This window comes from Triturus cristatus, chromosome 6 (genome assembly GCF_964204655.1).
Source record: "Triturus cristatus chromosome 6, aTriCri1.1, whole genome shotgun sequence".
Classification (NCBI taxonomy): Eukaryota; Metazoa; Chordata; class Amphibia; order Caudata; family Salamandridae; genus Triturus; species Triturus cristatus.
In genome coordinates this window covers 1,009,891,288-1,009,914,793 of record NC_140589.1, presented here as the reverse complement: position 1 = coordinate 1,009,914,793, position 23,506 = coordinate 1,009,891,288, and the positions used below count along the sequence as shown (strand labels likewise).

The following is a 23,506-nucleotide window of genomic DNA, read 5'->3' as shown; positions in this document are numbered from 1 at the left end:
CACTGGTGGTAGATAGATCCAACATTGAGCTTTCAATTGTTATCAATCGTGTTTCTTGAGTCTTGGATTGGTCTCTATATAGGTAGTCATATTTCTTACTAACAGTTAGTATTCTTCCGCTTTCGTAATCGTAATAGTCCCGATCCAATTTATGCTGTTTGCGCTTTTTGATCTCTTCCTTGTGTTTTTTGAGCCTGTCTTTCATGGTCTCCAGGGATCTTTTTAGGGTGTCAGGTTTCATATTGCTCGTGAGATCATCGATAAGACTTTTGATTTGGCCCAGCACTGCTTCTCTATCTATTTTGGTGTATTTGACCAAGATCTCTAACATGTGTCTTGAGCTTGTGGCGGAGTTCTCAGACCACTCCTCGAGCATCTTAGCGTTAGGGGTTTCGTACGATGGTGTGGTGGAAATTCTTAGGCCTCTAGGTACCATGTTGATGTCAATGTAGTTCTGTAAAGAGCTTGCTTCCCACCATTTGGAGATTTCTGTCTGTTTTAATTTTTCCAATTTCTTTAGTTTTTCTTCTTGCGTTTGATTGGTTTTTGTTTCCTTGGGTGCTCCAGAGCTTGTTTTCCTGGAGAACAAAGTAAGAACAGCCGCTTTCCTCTCTGCTTCTTCCTCCATAATGCACGTACAACTTCTGTCCAGATAGTCCTGAAATGGGCTGATAGTGTGTCTCCCCTGTCTAAATGGCCAGGTTCTCTCTGCCGTGTCTAAGTTGCCCTTCGTGTGGAACCTCCGGTGAAGTTAAGGCTTGAAGAAGGGACTTGATGTAAAACTTGGAGAAATATCCGATTGTTAGTGTTAAACGATCTGTGTGCCTTTTCGTAGATTCCAACAATGTTGGGTCTTTTGACGGGGTGTGTGGAAAGTCCGTAGTTGCCACCAATGACTCGGGGAAGTGGGAGCACTGTGCGCCCTCCGATGCCCAGCGAACCCCTCCCTCACCAGGACCGTAAAAACAACAGGAGCGGGCTTACCTGAAACACAACCCTGTCGGCTAATCTCCTCAAATGTCTTTCTTCCTGTGTCACACGGCCGGTCCTTTGTACGATCCTCCTTTCGTATCCACACACTTGTCGCTCCTACCAGATCACCAAACCCGTGGAGCGTGGCGCACACGCCGGCAGAGCATACCGGCAATAAGTATCCACAATTCTTTTCCCATCAACGCGCTCTCAGAATCAACACTCCAGTCCGTAAGTAGTGGTCGAAATTGTTTAATGCACAACGCTTTTCGGCTGCCCCACAGCCTTGATCACGTGCAAGGTTCAAGTCAATGAAATTCTCTTACAAATACAGGTAGTGCAACTTCCATCCGGAAGTGCAATGTGCTCTATAGTACAAATACTGTGGCGGCCATCTTATAGGTACCTGAATGGTAATGGATGCAATACATATATATGCAATACGTAGTGTATGGCCATAAAGAAATACAATGCACAAATTCAGAACAACAAATCAAAACATCAATGTATCTGTCAGCAATCGTCATAAATAAATACATGGAAATGCTAGAAAATATTCACTTCGTATGTTCAACAGATATAGTGTGGTAGGTACTGCCAATAATATACGAGGAACAGGAGAGACTTGCCCTCAAAGTGCTGCATGCAAAATAAGTCCTGCTCACAACGGAGCGCTATTGGAATGACTTGCATGGTGCTCACTGAAGGAGTAAAACTAAATCAAAAAAAGTAATGGTCTAGAGCTGTCTCAGATGCGAGCCCATCCATGATGTGTAGGCAAGTGCCAGAAGAAGCCAGCGCATGCTGAAAACGAACTTTACTAGTCTGTGAACAGACTGAACGGCCTAGTGTCAAAGCCTACACAGGGTAGCAGAAATGTTAAGCAGGGATAATCCCCCGTTCCAGACAGCCAAACATGAGTATCAAATGTAGTCAAACAACGTGGTGAGTGCACTGTGCTATCTTAGTTCCATGGGTAGTACAGAACTCAAAAAAAGAGAAAGAAAAAGAGCATTTCTTAGCTTAAGGAAGTGTCGATGAAGAAAAGGGTAGGCGGCCCGTGAATGTGCACCTTGTGACTGGGCCCCTTCCTTTTCTCCTGCAAAAGAAAAAGAGAGAAAAAGAACCTTGTTTTAGAAACTTATGAAATAAAGTGTCAGTAAAAGCATTTAAAAACATAATGACAATGTTAATGTGCATCAATTTCTAATGCATTAGAGAAAGAATAAACATAGTTGAGAAGAAGAGATATATAGCAACCCCATTCCTCATGCAAAGAAACAGGCACCGACACTCTGAAGTCTAATTATAAGTTTACTGTAAACAGAAGGCATATATATAATTTCTTTGAATAAATATAAATATAACTGAAATATACACAAATAGCGGGGAAAAATAATAAATGTTTATTATGTTAAGTAAAAATAAATTTGAATGTAACAAATTAAAAACCAACGAAAATTCAAAAATAGTTAACAATAGAAACACTTTCACTATTGAAAAGTGATATGAAAGTGAAGACAAAATGTCTAACTAACTGCTACAGATATAGCTACTACTGCCAGAAAGTATTACTGTGTCAAACTGAAGTTACAACCTGAAAGGCTGAAACACTCTACCTAAATAAAGCCCATACATTTACAAAATAAATATCAAATTAGAACTTAAATTAAAATTATCTGCAAAGATGAATTAAATATTTTAATACACATACAAATAACAATTATTTAAAATGATATATTTACAACCCTGGTACGAAGGTGTCATATAATGGCACCAAGAAAACGAAGCCACTAAACTTTTGCAAAATTAAATGAAAGAAAGACAAAGAAAAATGTTAAGTATACCAATGTAAAATATAAAACTTATTAGCAGAAACACTGAGAATATAATTCAGTTTCCCTTCCATTATGAACCCAGACACTAAGAACATTCAACTCTCTCAAATACTTCTCATGGAAAATGGTGGTCCCTTCTTCGTTCATAAGGAGAAAAGCGACAGTCAAGGGACTGGTCTGCACATTCCTGCTTTCTGAGTCAGGAGGGTCTTAATAGTCAGGATACAAGGTAATGGCAACTGTATTCAACAGGCTGACAGCAAGAGAGCGATATAGGCTATTTAATAGTAGTCAGCATAACACTGTATAGTGTGTTCGGTTGACTGTGCTCTGACATACAAGGGTAGCAGGTGTGACATTTATACTCCATGTTAACAAAAAGAGTCAAACATCACATGTGCGGGTACAGTACTTTTCCATCAATAACCAATATCTTGCCATAGGACAAAAGGTACTTTTCTTGCATTTCCTCCTATACCATTTTTTTCTAGGAGAGTAAAGGACTGGTATGGGAAGAAAAGAGCAGAAATAACACATTTCAAGTCCTACAGAATGATGACAGATTTATAAGAGCTAGAGATGAATGAAGTTGGTGTCTGACACATCCTGAGGCTGTTCTGTCATGGTCCTCTACAGATGCAGGTTCAAGAGCTGAAGTGAAGAGGAAGGATATGCCTTATTCTTCACTGTTTTGATCAAATTATTAATCACCCTTTTCTCTTCATTCACTTGAATTCCAGCCTTATAGATTGGATCAAACAAATGACCAGCGAAGTTCTCAAATGGGTACAGCTGCACCTACTCTGTGCATATTTCTGTAATGTCTTGTGCAAGCCTAAATAAGCCTGTACCTGCCTTCATCAAACTAAGTTTTCCCAGCACCAATAAACCTCCGTAAAGGCACAGAGTGACACTGTCTCTCCCTACTTTTCCCTCTGGAAAACCTAAAGTCTACACTGTGTTATTTACTCTTTCTACCAACTGGGGCATATTCAGGGACATGAAGATGGACTGGTCTATCAATTTCTCTCCTTTATCCAACTCACAAGAACATAGCAACTCTCAACTGCTGCTTAGGCAACAGTCAGCAGGAAGGGTTCTGGGATTCTGTTGTTCTTTTTGTTTCCCAGCTGGGTGATGGTGCCAGAAAATCGAGGTGCTGACTGTCTGGGAGCTTAGTTGCCTTACCATAACTACTTCATTAGCCTTGCCTTCCCACAATAGGATGGTCAACATTCTCACTATCAGCCAGCCATCTGAAGTGAACTGTGATGAGTCAGGTGTAGCTAAGGCCATGTTATCAACAGTCACAATTGTCCCCCTCTCTGCCATCCATTTTGTGACCGCTGCGACATTGGATATTGCATCACTCCTCCCCAATCCTGTCCATATCAGTTTTGTGCTGACCCAAGTTGTCATGTGGTGTAGAGTCAACATACAGTGCAAGGTCTGGTTTGTCTTATTACTACCATTTCGAAATGCAGTGACTATGCTGTTTAGCTATTCTGAATTTCAATGATATTGTGCGCAGGCTGCTCACTGACATTCAGTGTGAATTGCTGCTCCTGATTAGGGTGGGTGGTAAACGCTGCTCCACCAGAGGAGTTTGCAGTTTTTGCTACTCCGCGCTCCACTTGGAGCACGGAGTTCAGCAAAACTCTGCATTCCACTGCATAGTAACGCTTACCACCCACCTGGTGTGGCTACTGTTACTACGGACATGACCAGTACCAGATCAGCTGGACAGGATGCTGCATTGAAACATGGCCTGCTATGTATCTGGAAGGTGCTAGGTGTGGCTGTGAACTGGGTTGGTATTGGTAAACCTGTATGTTTTTGGGTGGGGATGCTCCGGCCACTTGACCTCTCACCAATTCCACAAGGTTTACAGGCCACCACAAGTACATTGCCTCTGAAAAAAAGCATGCTGTCATCTATTGTACATGCTGCTATATTCAGTGTATTCCAGGGGGAGTATTGTAAAACCCATGGACTCCTTTGAGCCGCCACACCCTGCTGGCTCTCTCAGCCTTCACTGAGTCTAATGAGGTAGTCTTTGACCCTTGATGACATGTCTTGTGTGTGGGAGGGATCTGTCATGGTGCGCGAACACACACACTTGAATGGTCTTTTCCAGGTCCGCTCCCTTGTCCTAACCCTCGGCAGACCCGGTGCTGCTACTATGAGAGTATCTGTGCGATGCCCTCTGAAAGCCACCAATAATTGGACTAATCCTGGTTAAATCCCAGAAATTCGCCATGAAATCACATCTTACTAGGTAGTGCAGAATGCGAGGCAGCTGCTGGAGTGTGTATTTAGTAACGAGCTCTGGTACTAACTGTAATGCAATAAAATAATAAAGCGGCCTGCCTGATGATAAAAATGAAAGCAGCCTGGCAGGCGGAGCCCCTGACATGACGGAGATCGCAGTAGCCACTGACATGTGCACCTTAAGGCAGAGTGAGGACACTGCAGAGGGTAAATCACAGCGCATACCTGGCAGACATTGCTTGTGCTACTGTGCACATGACTTGGTTCCAGCTCCCCACACCCCCATTCTTGATGTTGCTCCTTGACAGCTCATTCTGAAACCCAGTTCTGTTAAACATTTCTACGTAGGGGGTGGCTCAGCTGATCACAGTTTGCCAGTCTTGCACCATCTTGACTGCACCATACCGGCAGTGACTGCAGCAATCTTCCCGGCTGAGAAAGACCAATGAGATGCAATGGCAGGATGAATACAGGCTGAAGCCGTGGAGGCGAAGTGCTGTAAATGGAACTAAACAAACAAAGTTAACTAAATGAACGTGCAAACAACAGCTGATTGCAGGCATTACAGGGTGTACTTTTTTAATGAGGACATGGGAATAAGTGGTTTTGAGGGGTTGGCAGAACTCTGCATAATCTCCTGAAGTTTTTTTGCAATTCTGTGGAATTCCGAGGAGCGAAACTCTGCGAGTGGCACCTACTCCTGATTCAATTGCATATTACAATTACAAAGATTTTCTAGTTTGGAACAAATTATGGAGAATATGATCTACCTAATTTCCAACTGATTGGTGGACTGAACCTGATCTTAACTCTCTGGGTCTAAATAGTAGGAAAGTGGATTATTAGTAGGTGGGGGTATTCACCTTGAGTTAGTAATAATACCACAATCACTAAAGGGTCCAGTCAAGTCTCAGTAAATTAATTTTTGGTCAGCTCTTGGTAGGTTAAGAAATGAACAGTCAGGCTTAACGTAGTAGAAAGGTATTTGAAAAGCATTTATTATTACCAAAACAATAAATAAGTAAAAGACACAACACAATAAAAATCTATCTCCAATTTGTACAAATAGAGAATATTTTTATCTTTAAAATGACACAAAACAACAAAACTCCAAAATAGGGAACCGGCTATATGAATTTTTAAAGATTAGATCAACAATTGTGCATTCTGGGGTTAAAAAGCTTAAAATGCGACTTGGCTTTATCTGGTTGCGCTGGACTGTGACAAAGTCAAAGTTTTAGGCCGACCACGATGGAACGCAGGCCGGTTAGATTGAGGGCTAGGTCCTGGTCAAAAGTGTATCTTCAGACATAAGCTTTTTCTTGGAGATAATATTCATCAACAGGCCCAAAAGTGGGTCCTCAGGTAGACTTGGATCTGAAGTTCGGGTCTATGACGGCAGCCTGCTGCAGCTTGGCAACTCAGTGAAAAGACGGGCATCAAATCCTTGGCATCTAATGTGAGGAGAATCTGGAAGCAGTCGTTAACAGCTTCCCTCTTGACATGGAGTTGGGATCTGCCTGGAGCTTTTCAGCTGGATGACCAGCAAGGTCAAACCGATCAGCGAGTCGATATCGACGGCTAGACTCTTGACTTTGAACAAGTTTCCTCCTTGATCTTTTCTGTAAAACTTTGCAGAAAGTGTTCTAACTTTTAAATCTTGTAGTTTTTTGGTTCCTTTGGGGAAAACAAGGATCCAGTAGCTGCAGCCAAGGTTTCAGAAACTCTAAAATGTCTGTTGGTGGCTAGGACTCAATTTCCCACAATGCACCTGCACAGTTCATTAAAAAAAACAGGTTTAGCTGGGTTGATCCTCTCTTTGGCTTGGTAGGTTTCTTCTTCCAGCTCTGTTGTACCTGTTGCTGAACAAGGAGTCCACTCCTTTTCCTTTAAGTCAGGCACATTCCTTTCTTTGTGGAGCCTTGTGAGTGCAGCAGGTGCAGCCCTTCTGAGTGCAAGCCTTCTGTGGTGCAGTCCAAGGGTCCAGCAAGGCAGTCCTTCTTCTTTGGATGTTCCAGGCAGTGATCTGAGAAGCTCCTGCACCTATCCCCTATTTATGCTGATAGGAGAGGGGACACCTTAACCAATATGGGTAAGGCTGCCCCCTGCTAGGACCACTTCCTGCGAAGTGTGCCATATTTTTGACCCAGTATGCACTGTTCTCTCAAAAATAAAAATGGAGAAATTGTATTCTGTGTGTGTGTGTCTATGTAATGCAGCCCAGAGTTATGGCTAACATCTGACTACACTCCCCTTCCAGCTCCTCTTCGAATCTAATTAGGGGGCAGTCATCTGGCTGGGGATAAAGGAAGTGGAGCTGGCCTGGGTCCTATTAAATCTGTTCTCCTTCCTCTGAAGTCCAGCTTATCTCCCCAGCCCCCTTCCTTTCCCCAGCATCTCCAGGGAGCAAACCTCCTCCTACCAAATGGCTGTTTTGTTGCAGACCCAGGCCGCTTTGCACCTACACAGTTAGCAGCTGGTCTCAGGCTGTAAAAGGCAGACCAATCAGAAGAGGCAGCTACAAGGCTCCTTTGGGTAACTTCAGGATTATACATTCTAAAACGACTTTCCTGTAATGTTTTAGGCCAAAACCAGCTGAGAAAAAAGAATGCATCAATCAAAAGTATCAGGTTAAGGTTGCGTGAGACCTAAGCACAATTTCATGCTCACCCTGTGTTTATACAAGGTAACTTGTTTTTTTTATTAATGTATTTTATTAAAGTCTTACATTTTTACAACAACCATACAGACTTCTAAGAGACATTGATCATTAATACATTACAGCACCATACATTTGTGTTATTGACAACCATAGTACCACGACTTATATAGTAAAACACATCTATACATTTTGATGAGATTCAAGGTAATCAACCAGAGGTATCCAGTAGTCCCTGGGTTTAGACCCAGTAAGAAGTTCTTCCTCATATGTCTTCAGTGTATCTTTATAAAACTCACTGGTAAATCCATCTGGTCCAGGGGCTTTACCATTGGGCAGTGTCTTGACCACTTCTGTGACTTCTTCAACTGTCACTGCGTGTGATGGGTATTCTCTATGACTATCCGAAAGCCAGGCTATTGCAATGTCTTCCAAATATGATAGGATCACTGGCGGGATAGCGGTGTCCTGTGATGCATACAGGTCCCCATATGTGTCCATGAAGGCGTTCAATATACCTACTGTATCATAATGTAGGATACCATTATTGTCTTTGATTTTAAGAACAGCATGTACAGTATGGCCATTGCATATTTTATTTGCCAGTACATGTTCCGGCCTACCCCCCCTTCGCCATATGTACGAGCTATATCTCTCTTCTAGATATATTTAAGTTCGTCCTCTGCAAATTCCTGGTATTCAGTCATTATGTTTCTTATATCACTCAGTATTTGTGTGCGCTCATATTCCTGTTCTAAGGCTTGCAACTTAGACTCACGTTGGATAAGCTGAGTACGGATATCTTTTAGGATGCCTGCATTTGTGCTAATGCGAACTCCACGTAGGGTGGCTTTGAACGCTTCCCATAATAAACTAGGGTCGTTCTCTGCGGGCTGGTTACATTGGAAATATTCTATGATAGCCTGTCTAATGGTGTCGTTATATGAGGAATCTAATAGCGTTTTGGCATTAAAGCGCCATATATATGTTGGGGGCATATAATGTGGAAATTCAATAGTCAGCAGGATTGGTTTATGGTCTGATAATGTTTTTGGCAAATGTTGTATGTGTCGTGTCCATGAAGCAGCTTCCTCTGTCCCCAACCAGTAGTCAATGCGCGACCAACTGTTGTTGCCTTTAGAGCGATGTATGACCTCCATTTGATGGGGCTGTCGCAGTCTCCAGATATCCACGATTTTTGACTTTTGACTATATCATACCATCTATTACTGCCTTCACCGCCCGCTTGTGTGGTTCCTTAGTTGCCCCTGACCTATCCAAGTCCTCGTTTAGGGACAAATTTAGGTCACCGCCCCATAGCAATTCCATTTCAGGCAGTTCTCTCAGTTTCTGCCATATGGTCTTGTAAAATTCTGGATCATCTTTTACGAGGTAACTTAATCTAATTTTTAGAGATCAAATTCTTTCAAGAGGGCAAGGGTCAAGGATGTTGCTGACAAAGGTACATTGAAGCCAGATACATCATTATCGTAGTGTCATGCTGAAATCTTTGTTTTTGACACTAAAAAGGATCAGTGGGACAAAGCGGAATTTTGTAGCTGCTCAGATTGCTTCGCTGTTGCAATAGATTTGCCACCTGGGTCTGTTCCAAGGCTTTACCTTTTTTACTTTTACCTTTACCTCTTGGTTCTCAAAATGCACCAGCAGAGCAAGGTTGAAACTTGTAGTTGTTCAGGGTCCATGAGGCCAGATAATCTTACCACAAGGTATACCTGAACTAATTTTCTGTGCATCCAAAAGCTCACAGCTAGACAAATCTGGTTGATGGCGCACCGTCTCTAGGAATGCTTCAGCACCTTGTCCCAATCCTCCAGCAGTGAAAATAAAGTGGCTAAGTCCCACTTTTATCCAGCTGCTGGGAACGATCCTCCTGGTGTTTCTGCCACCCCCCCCTAGACTTTGGGCAGGCTTCTAGGCACTACCCATCTCTTCAGCCATAGCTCCTGCAGGGTCCAGTCAACAGTGGTGAGCATGGTCTTGTCACCTCTGCTTCACACTTTGAGAGCAGTTCCACTCACTGTGACAGCAGAAGTCAGGAGTCCTTGAGTCATTTTTGCCAGAAAAGTGTTTTTTCTTCAAATGTTGTATTCCTAGGTACAGGAATGTTCTGAAGGGGTGGTAGTGAAATACTAGTCTTTTGCTGTGACATGCCAGTCAGTGGAGAATTTCCTACACCAAATCCTGTCTACTTTTTTGCCCATCTCCACCTCTTTTGCAACACTTCCTCTTTGGTTTACTGTAAAAATGTACAGAAGCCTTAACTCCAAGATTGTGCACCCCTCCTTCCTTCTTCAGGACTCGGGATATCCTCTATCTACTTCTGCTATTTAGACTATGTGCCCTCCCCTATGTCATGGTAAGAAAACGAGTTTCCTCATGCTGTGATTGGAGCCAAACGCCCAATCACAGCCCCAATTCCCAAGGTTGGCCCTGGGAGTTAATAGGAGCAGATCCTCCCAGCTCTATTTGGCACTACCAAGTCAAAAGAAGAAGTGTGAAAGTTGTCCTTTGTCCTGCCAACAGTTCCTGCCCCCCCCTTTCCAGATGGCTAAGTGGCAAGTTGTTCCCAACACTCCAGTCTTCCTGGGCCCAAGGGCAAAGAAGCTTTCCCCTGTGACCAAGGTCTTTAACTCTCTGTCAGGAAAGCGTCTTAGGCATTTGGATTGAGTGAGAAATTGGTTCTGAAGCAGTTTTCTCTTTCAACTAAATAAAAATCGATGGATTGTATGCTAGAATTAATCTCAGCCACTGGTAACTTACCGGGCCACATCCCAGCCCATAGCTATTTCACACACGATGCCACCTTAATTTGGACACAATCTTGTTGCGGCTTGTCAGTCAGGTGCAGCTTTGCTCCAGTGGCACAGTGAGCACAGGACCCACAACTGGGTAAACCCATCACACATAGGGTGTCTCACTGAAGTATAACAAAAGTGATGAATGGAATGCTTTAATTAAGATCATCCACTGTTAATTACTCAGGCTGCATCACAGCCAACATTATTTTGTACTCCATGTCACCTTAGTTTGGAACCATCTATATGCAAATCAGTCTTGTCCCGGCTCCAATAGGAATAGGCTAGCCCGAACTGCCAGGCTGGGTGCTCCCTGAATTGGAATACAAGCAAACCAAGGCCAGTTTCACCAACTAGGGTGAACCTCGTCTGCGGTTTCTGGTGGTCGCTTCTAGAGGGGGACTTGCCTGGCAGTTTGGGGTGGACAGATCCCAGGAGGGACACCGTTGGCACTGATTTGGTTAAGGTGGGCCTTTCTGTAGAGTGGAATGATGGGTGAAAAATTATGAACTGGAATATGGCATGAGTGATTGTAAATGGCTGAGATTAATTAAAATATTTCTTCGATCCCCTTGTTGTTGTTGCAGTTGACACCCTATGTACAACAGGTATGCCCAGACATAGGTCCAGTACTCACAGGCCAAAGGTCTCAAGTTCAACCCTATGTAGGAGTCCCAAGTTAGGCAAAACCGGTTGTGGTTTGCTTAGGGCAGGCCTTTGTCTAGGGTGCCATTGTGGGTGAAAAATGATGGACTGGAATGTGGCTTTGAGTTCATGATGGGCTATTCCCAAGAGGAGAAGGCCGGTACTGATTTGCATAAGACGGGCCATTGTCTATAGTACCAAGGTGGTAAGAAATAATGGACTAAAATGTGGCCCGAGTGATTACCAGTGGTTGAGATTAACTCAAGAATTCTGTCCATCACCTTGTTATTCCAGTTTTCTCTCAGGCAGAAGAATGTATACGTTTTAAAATCTAGTTTTTCCGCTGGAGTTACGGAAAATGTACTTTCACCATTGAATATTTTTTTTTAACTAAGCTGAAAATAACTCTGAATCATTTTGCTAGCATTTCCCATGTTTAGATATATAATACGGATTTTATTCACACATGTTCAAAATCCAGCCTTACTTCCAATATGTGGCATGCCAATATTTATATGTTAAGCACCTAGCCTTTGGTGCTTACAAGGCACACCAATGGGATGACTAATTAAATATATATTTAAAAAAATCCTGAATGACAAGGGCACCTTTCCCTGACATGCTTCTTCACAGTTCTTTCAAAATGGAGCCTGGCTAGAGGTCTGACCATCATATTTGTTGTCATATGTGTGGGTGATGTAAATACATACTGCTGCCTGAATATGGCAATAACTATGCTGCCATTGGTTCATTTCTTTCACCATTTACTGTGGCCTTACAGGAAAATTAAAAAGGCCAAATGGATAAATGCAATGCCCAGTACGTGTTTTAGAGGGAATCCACATGTGCGTTACCGCTGTTAAGCAGTAGAATAGTGCATAGAGTTCTAAAGTCACAAGAAACAGACAGGAAAAAAAATAGAGGTCCTGAAACAAATCTCCAACCATTCCCAGGTTTGTAAAGAGTTTGAGAGTAGTTTACAACAAATTTATGAGTTTGTGGGAATTCACGAACTTGTGGGTCCAGTCCTTATCCCCTGTGTGGGTTTTACCCCATCATGACTATATGCAGTCAGGTGTACAGTTACACAGAACATATTAATTTAAGCCTGCTAAGTATCCTGTGGTGAATACACGACAAGTGTAATTCCAGTCATTACAGCTGTAAACACGTCTGCAGTCAAAGATGCCTTTGGGAATCAGGCCTACTGTGTTCGCATACCTTTAGATGTGCAGACGATGACGAGTTTTATAAAGGACCAGATTTTACACGCCACAAGAATAGATGTGCAAGACATGTACCCACATTTGTTTCTGAACAAATCTGTTTAAGGGAGATGTGATTATCAGGATGACTAGGTGACCTAAGGATCGAATTTGCTGTTTACTGGCTAGCTCAGTGTACTTCTTTTGTGTTGAGACTAGGAACTGACAGCTCTGTTTTCCAATAAGAAATAAAGGAGAAAGGTTGGTGTCCAATACATTTCGAGTCCTTTGATGACTCCTGATCAATGTGGGGCTACATTGACCTCAGTGGAGGGCCTGCTCGCCCTTAGATATCGTTTTCATACCATTAATAGCGTAGTTTCAAGGAACCAATAAAGAAAGTTAGTAAAAAGGCCCTCAATCGCATCGGCACCAACAATTTGCAGCCAAAGCACAAATAGTTCCGGCACAAATTTTCTTTGTTAGCTTTTATGGCAGACATTTCATCTTAGACGGTCTATAGATTAATAGAGGCTGAGTGCGACTGACACAATTGTAAAATCTCTGTTACAACAAGTATCTCTCTACGTTTTCCTCAAATAGGTATTCTTTTATAAAAGCTAGTAAAATCTGAGAGTCCTTCGCTAAATAACTTACTATGACGAGTGAAATCCTTCTCTGCGCAGTCGATAAAATCTGGGGCACGAACCAATAGCAGAGCGCGGTTGTGAGTATTAGAAAAGTGCCCAGCGCACCTAGTTGACATTTCAAATAATAAAGTCGCAAATCTTGAGATTTAAAAAGATTTTATGTAACAACCTTTTTTCCTAGAACAGCGGGGCAATCTTACCTTAGAGCGGTGACTTCATATGGTGTCCCACTTCGCTGTATTTTTGAAAAGATTACACCTTTAAAAAAAATATTTGAGCGAAATGTGCACATTGTTTGTCGTCTGTGACATTTATTACTGGAACATAGTAATCCAACGCGTGCAATATTAGAAGGTGCTGTGCATGTGGTATACAGACTAGAAATATGACCCCTGCACAAATTATACAACCCATTCTTACACTCTGCTACATTAGATTTTTACATGGTTGTCCTGCAGTATCTGGTTTACTTGTGGATCATGTACTTTTACTATTCGAGGGCCACAAAATCTTTTATAATAAATAAATCCGGTATTTGTTAAGCGCGAACTAATGACCCCTCAGGGTCCCCGGGCGGGGGAGATTAAGTGACCTATTGCCCAGAGACACATGGGGGCAGATTTACAAGGACTGGCGCATCCCTGCATATCAGCAGGGATGCGCCAGGTAAGATGCGTCAGGCAAGTTTACCCTTGCGCCACCACAGATGCGCTGCATTTACAATGCGGCACATCGTGGCGCAAGGATAAACAGATGCGTGACGCATCTGATGGCATAAGGGCGGCGCATTGCTGGAGTCGTGTCGCAAGCACGACGCAACTCCAGCAATGCTCAGGGGCTGCCCATACCTAACATGCTGCGTCATGCCTTACGCCTGCTTCAAGCAGGCGCAGGGTTTTGACGCAGCAGCGTCGGAAAAGTGACTCAGTGAAATCTTGTAGATTTCACTGCGTCACTTTTCCGAGGCTTTTTCCGACGGAACGCCCACCCTGCATACATTAAACCTGACGCAGGATTAATGTAGCGCAGGGCTTTACAACGTGACGCATCTCCCTAGATGCGTCACGTTGTAAATAAGGTGCAACATGGCACATGGTTTACGCCGCCGCTGCGTCACAGAAGTGACGCAACGGCAGCGTAAATGTGTCGCAAGGAGCTTGTAAATCTGCCCCCATGGGGGCAGATTTACAAGGACTGGTGCATCCCTGCATATCAGCAGGGATGCGCCAGGTAAGATGCGTCACGCAAGTTTACCCTTGCGCCACCACAGATGCGCTGCATTTACAATGTGGCGCATCGTGGCGCAAGGATAAAAAGATGCGTGACGCATCTTATGGCGTAAGGGCGGCGCATTGCTGGAGTCGTGTCGCAAGCACGACGCAACTCCAGCAATGCTCAGGGGCTGCCCATACCTAACATGCTGCATCATGCCTTACGCCTGCTTCAAGCAGGCGTAGGGTTTTGACGCAGCAGCGTCGGAAAAGTGACTCAGTGAAATCTTGTAGATTTCACTGCGTCACTTTTCCGAGGCTTTTTCCGACGGATGCCCACCCTGCATACATTAAACCTCACGCAGGTTTAATGTAGCGCAGGGCTTTACAACGTGACACATCTCCCTAGATGCGTCACGTTGTAAATAAGGCGCAACATGGCGCATGGTTTACGCCGCCGCTGCGTCACAGAAGTGACGCAACAGCAGCGTAAATGTGTCGCAAGGGGCTTGTAAATCTGCCCCCATGGTGTTCAGCAGAGCTGCCGCCGGCGCCGGGATCGAACCATGCTCCGGAGACCTCCTCTCTGGCCACTGCGCCACACATCTCCCTGCGGTTTTCAGTTTTTTTCTATACTATTTTTGGCTACATTGATAGTCATATTGACAGTTAATGAGTCAGTCCTGAGCGCACAAAAAGGCCTGATTGAATGACTGATTAAACATGCACGGAGTATACTGTATAACTAACTGACAGTGAGCATTTTAGGAATGTACACGCTTCAAATATCCAAATATTTGCCCTATTGATTTTTTTTGTTTTTTTTGTTTGTTTGTTAGCAGCATTGCACTTATCTGATGTTTTGCGTCTTTTTGTTCTTACAGCTGGCTGATTTCCGGGAGGTGGTCTCCAGGTTGCTGGGCCTTAACGTGAGCACTCTGGCTCTGCCGGACTATGAAATCATCAAGCGCCTCGAAAGAATGGTCTACAGTCATCCGCACCATGTTGTCTCGTGCGCGTGAATTTCTGCTTCAACACGACGGACATCGACAAAGTCATGCACAGCTATTGCACCCGATAGGCTCACTGGGGCCCATGCTTCTGTTCTGTTTGCTAGTACTGTGTTCACGCGATGAGCAAAAATCTTGAACCTTTACCAAAGTGCCAGAGAACACCATGCAAAGCACTTCTTCATGCTTCCTCTCCGATTAAGTATTAACTGAATATGCCAAATGGAATGAATATTCATGATACTTAGATAATGGTTTTTATGCAGTTAAATCATTGAACAATCAATACATTGTTTAAATGTGAAAGCAGATTTATGTTGACATCCGCTCAAGTAAATACACAGGGGCATATCAACAAGGGCTTTATCTCTGCTTTTTTGGCTTTAATAGCCAAAAAAGCAGAGATAAAACTAGCGCCCTATCAACAACAGGGTGCTAACATGCAAATTTGCATGTTAGCACCCTTTTACTCTACGCTTCCCCTTGCATCTCTAATGAGATGCAAAGGGGGCGTTCCAGAGTAAAATAATAGGAGAAATGTTGCTAAGCGACATTTCTCCTATTATCAAGAATGTCACTAACCCTGTTAGAGACAAAAAAGCAGCGCTAACCGCGGTTAACGCTGCTTTTTTACGTCTGGTATTTTTCTGACTTAGCCATGATATCCTATGGAAGGAGGATATCATGGATAAGTTTGCCTGTCCCTATCAACAAGGTAACGTGAGATTATCGCTGGGTTTCCAGCGATAATCTCACGTTAGCCTGTTAGAGTGAGGATTCTTATCGCTATTGAGATAAGCGTTGCTAATAGCACGCTATCTCAGCGATGAAAATTCACGCTAGCCGGCGATAATTATCCTAGCGCTAAGTGCGCTTAGAGATAATTATCGCCTGTTGTTGTTGATATGCCCCACACATTTTCCACGTGCAAGAGCTGTTTAAAAGTAAGAAGCACTAGGGTGGGAAATCCTCGGCTACTGATAATCATAGCTAGAGAGTAATATATCTATGCGCATTATTAAATCTTAGAATTGCACTACTAGATTCAATTTACATTTTAGTCACAAGGAGATAATTTAATTTGTCCAGGTACACACAATTTTCAGTCAAGTGCCAACACTGGGATTCAAACCCGTGCCTCTTCAGCAGCACAGCCAGTAAACACATCACCCCTCATAAGCATGTTTGTGTCAGTCAAGCAAAGGTATACATTTGAAAGTTTTCCAAATCCTTAAAGATGGAGCACTGTACAATCTGTGAACAATTTGTAAATAGAGTGCAAAAATAAAGGTATACAAATAGAACAGGAACTACAGATCCCATGATGGATTGACTTTGAGTTATCTATCAAAAAACTTGAAAAAAAGTGAATATCTGCTCCGTGTAGGAATGGATGAATAGTAGGAGATATGAGAGTACCTTGAAGAACATGTTCCAAGGTTTATGTATCTGCACAGTTAGGGCCTACTTTAGAGGTGGGTAGTAATGAAAATACTCCGATTTCTGGAGGAAGTACTTAATCCTCAGGCATATCCATGAATGCGAAACCCTCTCCCATACTATCTAAATGGTGGAGGAAATTCTGTTGGTGGCCTCTACAGACTGAACATTTCATCTAGAAATTGGGGGATTGATTAATACCAACTAGCTCAATATGAGGCCTTTAGTCTTTTTTCTCTGTCTTTTCTTTACTTTATATATATTTTCTGAGTTTGAGTTTCAAACAGTAGCGGCTGGTATCAGGGAAAAGTGGCGGGCAGCACGGGGAGACACGAACAAGCACAAAATAATGAAATGGAATGCAGGCCGGGGGGTGTAATTACTAGTGGTTCAGACTCTTTCAAGCATTTCTTTTAATAACTTTTGTGTTGTTTATCAAACACACAAGTATAGACTGTATCTGCCCAAACAAACAAAGTCTTATTGAAAGTCATAAACTACACAATGCAACAAAGGTGGACAAAGACACACGCACACACAAGTACCAACAAGACTGAATTAGATGCCTTCTCCTACATTACGACACATATGCAGACACAGGTGGACAGTATATATATACACTTTTTTAGACAGCTGTCGCAGACGTCCAAACACAGGTTTATATTTTTGATAATTTAGATAGTTCGGACTTCATCTAGCAGGGTTTCAGGGTGCTGTACACTGGTGAGTTTGAAAACATCAGACACTTAAGTATTTAATTATACATACATAATAGTCTTATAAGGAAAGTATCCACAAAACCACAGATAAGACTACCTGTACGCTCACATTTACCGTGTCAGACACAAGTACACGCACATATTGAGACGACATGTACGAATCCATGAAGAGACTAGAGCACGCCTTGGTTCACTCCTGTATCGTAGGTACCCCAAGTACAGCAAAGGAATAGCACAGTTGCTGTTCGACAGCACCGGGAGGTATACCTGGCAAGAGTGAAACATCTGAACAAGTGCTCTGACGGAAAGGGGAGTGTGGAGTGTGGAGCCTTCATAGGATGTAGTGTACTTTCATGATAGCAGGACTAAGCAGACGATATGAAACCAGCAAACAAAGAAAAATAATTAAAGATTAATTAAGAGCACAAAAGATTAAAGGGTAGAAAGACAATGGGAAGGAAGGAGGAAAGAAGTGGGAAAAGCAGTAAAGTAATTATTGAAGAGAAGAACTTACCTGTGTGAAACAGCCTTTACAATGCGGGCTGAGCCACACGTGCCATTTCCCCGCAAGCGGAACAACACTAGCCTTATCCATGCATATGCCTTAACCACCCATATGCGTGGTTAAGTCAATGCGCAGTCTAGATGCTGGGATGGGCTGGCTCAGGAAGGGGAAGGATCGAGAGAGGATGCGATCTGACAAGTGGGGCTGAGACTGGGTTTTGAGAGGTAGTAGTTATTGAAAGTTGAGGTAGTTTATAGGGCTCAGGGTTGGCGGGTAGTTTTTAGGGATCAGGGAAGTTGGAGTTGTTTTTCATGCTTAGGGGAGTTGGGGACAATATAAGTGCTCAGGGGGGTCGAGGTAGTGTTTATGGCTCTCTGATCAGGGTAGTTTTTAGGGCTCAGAGGGGTCAGGGTAGTATTTAGGGCTCAGGGGGTTCGGCTAGTGCCTAGGGCTCAAGGGAGTGGGGGGTCTGGGTAGTGTTTAGGGCTCAGGCGGGTCAAAGTAGTATTTAGGGATTGGGGTCATTTTTAGAGCTCAGGGCAGGGTTGTGCTCTTTACCACACACATCCCTTTACCACAAAATTGCATGTAAAGCAATGAGTGGTGAAGGCATGTGTGGTAAAGGAATGCATTGTTCAGATACATTTGTTGTTCAGGCAGCATTGTGGGGGCATGCATGGTTTAGCCATGCGTGCCTCTGTCATATAACCCTCACCTGCTGCTCGTCGCTCTTCTGCTCCTCTGGCTCAACTACTGCTAGTGCACAGGCTGAGGCTCCCAGCCTCCCTTATTGCCAATCCAGATCAACTGTCATTCTGGTAATAATATTACCCAGCATGAGAAAAGCTTCGGGATTGGCCTGAGTAGGCTGGTTTTGTGCTCTCACGAGGACTGGGAGCCTGTGCCTATTTTTCTCCACCCCGCAACACAGCTGGGTTGGAGAGATCTCAGTGCACATGTCGGTTTGATCGTCTTAAGATAGCCGGCCAATGCGGCATGCGCACTTGCAGCAGTTCCCACCACTCCTCTTCCTCCGCCCTGCTGCTGTCATCAGGTTGGCCCTGCCCCCAAGACTCGGAGCAGTGAAGATAAATAAAGTGATATAAATCTAATTAATTATCTTTTTTTTTCCATTTTGCACCTGCTGGCAGGGTGGCAACACTCCTCCACCATAAAGGAGGAGCCGTCGCTGCGTATGGACATCCTTTGATCTCTAACAATGTTGTGGTTGTTGCCTCAAGGAATGCAAATTTGTTAATGCCTATGCACACACCGGTAAATAAATGCACTCCTATGAAAAAGCATGTTGTATGTCTGTTGCAGCTAGGCTAACTAGACCATGGTGGATGTGTATATACAAAACCCACTTTTGAGCTTCTCAAGGAAATAAAGCTACAGTCACTGTCACCTGCTCTGGTTGGACATGCCAAGCCTCATATACATCCACTGCCATTGCATCATGAGGAAACTCTTATTTACCTATTGAATGTCATGTTGTGACAATAGGCATCAGTTGCTTGGCTGACACATGAAAAGGCCTTACTAATCACATAAGTAAGGCCTTGGGGAGATGATGTGGCCTTACGGCTTGAGCAGTGGACCTCGACTATGGGGAGCCGAGTTTAAGTCGCAGCAGGGACATGTAATCACCCTATGCCTAACAAATATGAATTTATCCGTCTGCAACATAACTTGGGCTGATGTAAGGAGCTCTGATACCTTTGGTTCGAGTTTTCGCTATATAAATCTCCAATAAATAAATAAATGCCTATCTGCACAAAATGGCTCCTCCTGTGCAGCATATGAGCACTAACACAGTTTCACACATCCACATATATCTTGCTCAGTTATTATGAATAAGTGATCAAGCACGTATGATAACCTCAATGTTAAATTTAGGATATCCTATAAGTACTATAATTATACATGCACTGACAATATGCTGACACTCATGCCCAGACTCCTTCTGATTTAGCATCATACTTATGCCACTCAAGGATGTAGAAGCTCTGTGCAACACCTTTGATCTCTGTATGCATGACATACAAGTAATAAGTATTTGAGGTCCTGTGTCAATGGATAAATGGTGTTGAAAGACACAATGGTGTACATAGGGGTTATTTGCTCCTCTGCCCCTGAGAGAACTCACATGCATTTAGTGCGATTGTAACCACACCAACATCAACTGTACAATATACCCACATATCGACAAGTTGGAGCCAGAGCACAGATCCTGGAACAAAGCTACACATCCTTAGGGTAAAAAGAAACACAAGACTTATGGTTTCCTATCTTAGCAACCAGTTACACAAAGTCACATGCATGAAGTGCCACACTCAGCATGTACTCAATGCCATGGATAATTGAGATTATCCAGGCAGGTGGAAGCCACAATCATATTTACGAACTGGCTAACAACAATAACCACCAAGTACAATGATGAAAGGGTGAGAGCATAAATGACAGGCAACAGTGTGTGTCCCAGCACAGCCAGTAATGGGTACTCTGGGGTCACAGAACAATCCCGACTATACATGTAGCATCTCTTACACACACAGTTCTATGGTAGGTGTATATCTGTGTTGGCCTGTGCGTCTATTTACACAAAGATGACCAATGAGAGACCCCAAAAAATGGTGAAGAGTCCTTAATTGACTAATTGTGAGGTAGACTGACTCTTGTACGTAGGCCTCTCATGAAGTAACCTATATCTCCAAACACTGCAGGGAATTGCTACATCATGTACTCAAATGAACTTATTCCATGCTAGCAAATCATAATTAAAAAATGATGACAAGTAGTGAAAGTAGAATTTTTTTATATATCATAAAATCTAGTCTAACTACACCTATCTAACCTAAATTAACTAAACTTAACAATGCATTACACTATACTAATTAAAAACTACCTACACCTACCTAGCCTTTCCTAACTAACCTTCACACTACCCTACACTATCCTAACTTATCCTAAACTATCTTAACTATTAATCACAGGTGAAAGGTTAAACATCTACCCCTAACCCCCCTTAATACACATACATCAGCACAATACAAAAGACAACCACATCCTAAACATACACTACTTATACATTTATATCCATCCAAAATATGTTTTTTGGTTATTTTTTTTTTCTAAACCACACTCTAAACATCAAGCACCACCCACTAAAAAACATACCCTTCTAAAATCACAGCACAAAAACCTATGACTTTAAAAAATATTTAGCAGACTTACACTAACCCAGTGGTGTAGCTGGAGGGTGGTGGTGGGGGGTCTGCGCCGGGCTGCACTCTTTTTTTGCGCAGCGTAGGTGAGCAATTTTGCTGTCGACTACCACCCCCCCACCCCACCCCACCCCACCCCACCCCCGAGAAGAAGTTGTTTGCCAACAGATGCCTTCCGCCCTACCCTGGCTCTTACCTGCACCAGGCGGCAAAGTATGGGACTGCCTTGGTGGCACTATTTCTAGCTAGACCACTGCACTAACCTACACTATACCTATTCTAAATCCTAATATACTATATGCTATAATAACTATTCTTATGTAAACAAATGGGGTAAAGGAAAAGCCTGAGGGAGAGTCAGATATGTGCACTTATGTGCTCCATTGCCTCCTGTAATTTGAGCAAGATGGCCTGCAGGCTTGACAGCTCCCCCTCAATGGCTGCCATCTAAATTTTGGGTTCCTAGATGTCTTTTAGTGCCTGTGCCTCAAATAACGAGCCTACGGTAGGGGTTGTGTCTATGGTGTGTTTTGCTTACACCAGATGGGCAGATGAGTCCTGGAATGGCCTGTGGCACTACCGTCAGCTGTTGGGCACCCTCTTGTTGTGGTTTGGCCTTTGAATGTCATTGTTGATATAGCATGCCTGCGTTTCAGGTTCCTGCCGCCTTTCCTTGTTCATACAAGGTGCCTATCTTCTTGTACCCCTTTGTGACATGATGGATTTGGCTGTGTCATGTTGTCTGGGAAGGTAAAGGAAATATTTATCATCTAAAGTTGAAAATGTACATGAGCTCTGCAATAGTAGACTCACATTTTCAGACCATTACATTTGGTAGGTCAGCCCAAAACCAAATATTCGGAAAGAGATATGAACAATATACCTTCTAAACATATACTTTACCTAATCAAATGAGACAAATATACTCAAGTGCTTGCGGGTTAGGTATACAATATGGCAGTTTTAACACAATTTTACTTGTAATCATATCATTCTTAAGTCTGAGTTGCAGTTATGATATTATGATATTGTGTCTACATGGAATCGGACACATGGTCCACATTTGGACGCTTTGGTATTGCAGCATACACCTGGGTTTGTTTTTGGTCACTAACATATGTGAAATGAGTTACATCAAGCAAGTACAGGTAGTGTGCTTCTGCATTGGTTAACTCATCTGCAAATACACAAGGCAAGACACATTGCAGTATTGACTGACTCTGTGCCAAAACATAAATGGAGTGTGGGTAGCTACCTCCTTTAAAACATACCTGTTAAACCTTTCACCAATATACACTCAGGCAAATACAAGGAACTCTAATACATAGCTTTTGGTATGCAGTCGTAGCAATACCATGGTGACCTTAAAATATCCTAGTATCTGTACACACAATTCAGCAAGGCTGTTTTCCTTGATGCACAATAACAAAAAGGCTATCCATGGCAGGAGTGTGTGCATGCATGCTGCAGTTCTCATTTGTACAAGTACTTAGTGCTGTATTTGGTAGGTAACCTTCCACCATGAGTCAGGAGTGCTAGCCAGTAGGAGTAATGCCACCAATAGGTGAGCAGTGGGAGGGGCTGTATGCTGCTGACACAGTGTATACTTGCATGTGGTCCTTTCCACTTTGCATCAAAAACAACTCCGTGCCAACACATGAATGTCTCCCAGAAATGGTACATCTCATATATGAGGCCATGAATAAGGTATTTAACTGAATTTCAATGTGCAGACTGTTGAGATGTGCCTGATGTACTCCAACCAAATCTACCAGCACTGAGGTAGGATTCCTTACACCCTGTCACAACCTGCCAAGCCATATGTCCATTCCCTGCCGTGCGGACATCTACACTCACAATGTGCTTCAGTGAGGCAGTTTGATGATGAATCGACAAACACCATGGTAAAATAGAGTTTCTGGTCTATATCCTAACATCCTCCCTTGCATCTGTGTAATCATTCCTCTGTCACCTCATCTCACATATGTATGATACAGACTACTCTGAGGGCTGCTCAGGAGCTCAGGTACCCCTGAGGCTGGATTACAGCTGCCATGCCTCAGGTTAGTTGTTTCAAAGTGGTGAAACAAAGTAAATGATTTCCATTGACAATGTACTACCATCCCTACAGCAACACATGTTGAGATACCATATGTCCACTGTGATGACTCTAATCAATGATTAGAAATAACTTTGCCCAATCACAACAACATTTGCAGCATCTGTCAGAGGAAGAATTGTTGGTTTGTGATGGCTAGCCTGCTGACATGGTCCCACAAGTTCTTTAGAATTGGAAATTTGATTTCACACATAGCTACTGGCACAGGTATGGATCACG

At 43.1% G+C, this 23,506-nt stretch overlaps 1 protein-coding gene across 1 annotated transcript in view; it reads left to right on the top strand.

The window, feature by feature from the left end:
* The window catches only part of CCDC170 (coiled-coil domain containing 170), a 244,970-nt gene extending 225,737 nt beyond the window's left edge, over window positions 1–19,233 (top strand). Inside the window, exon 13 of the mRNA XM_085611791.1 lies at window positions 15,152–19,233. Coding sequence (XP_085467917.1) covers window positions 15,152–15,289 — 138 coding nt within the window. The 3' untranslated portion in view covers window positions 15,290–19,233. The remainder of the gene's footprint in view (window positions 1–15,151) is intronic.
* The last annotated feature ends 4,273 nt before the right edge of the window (window positions 19,234–23,506 follow it).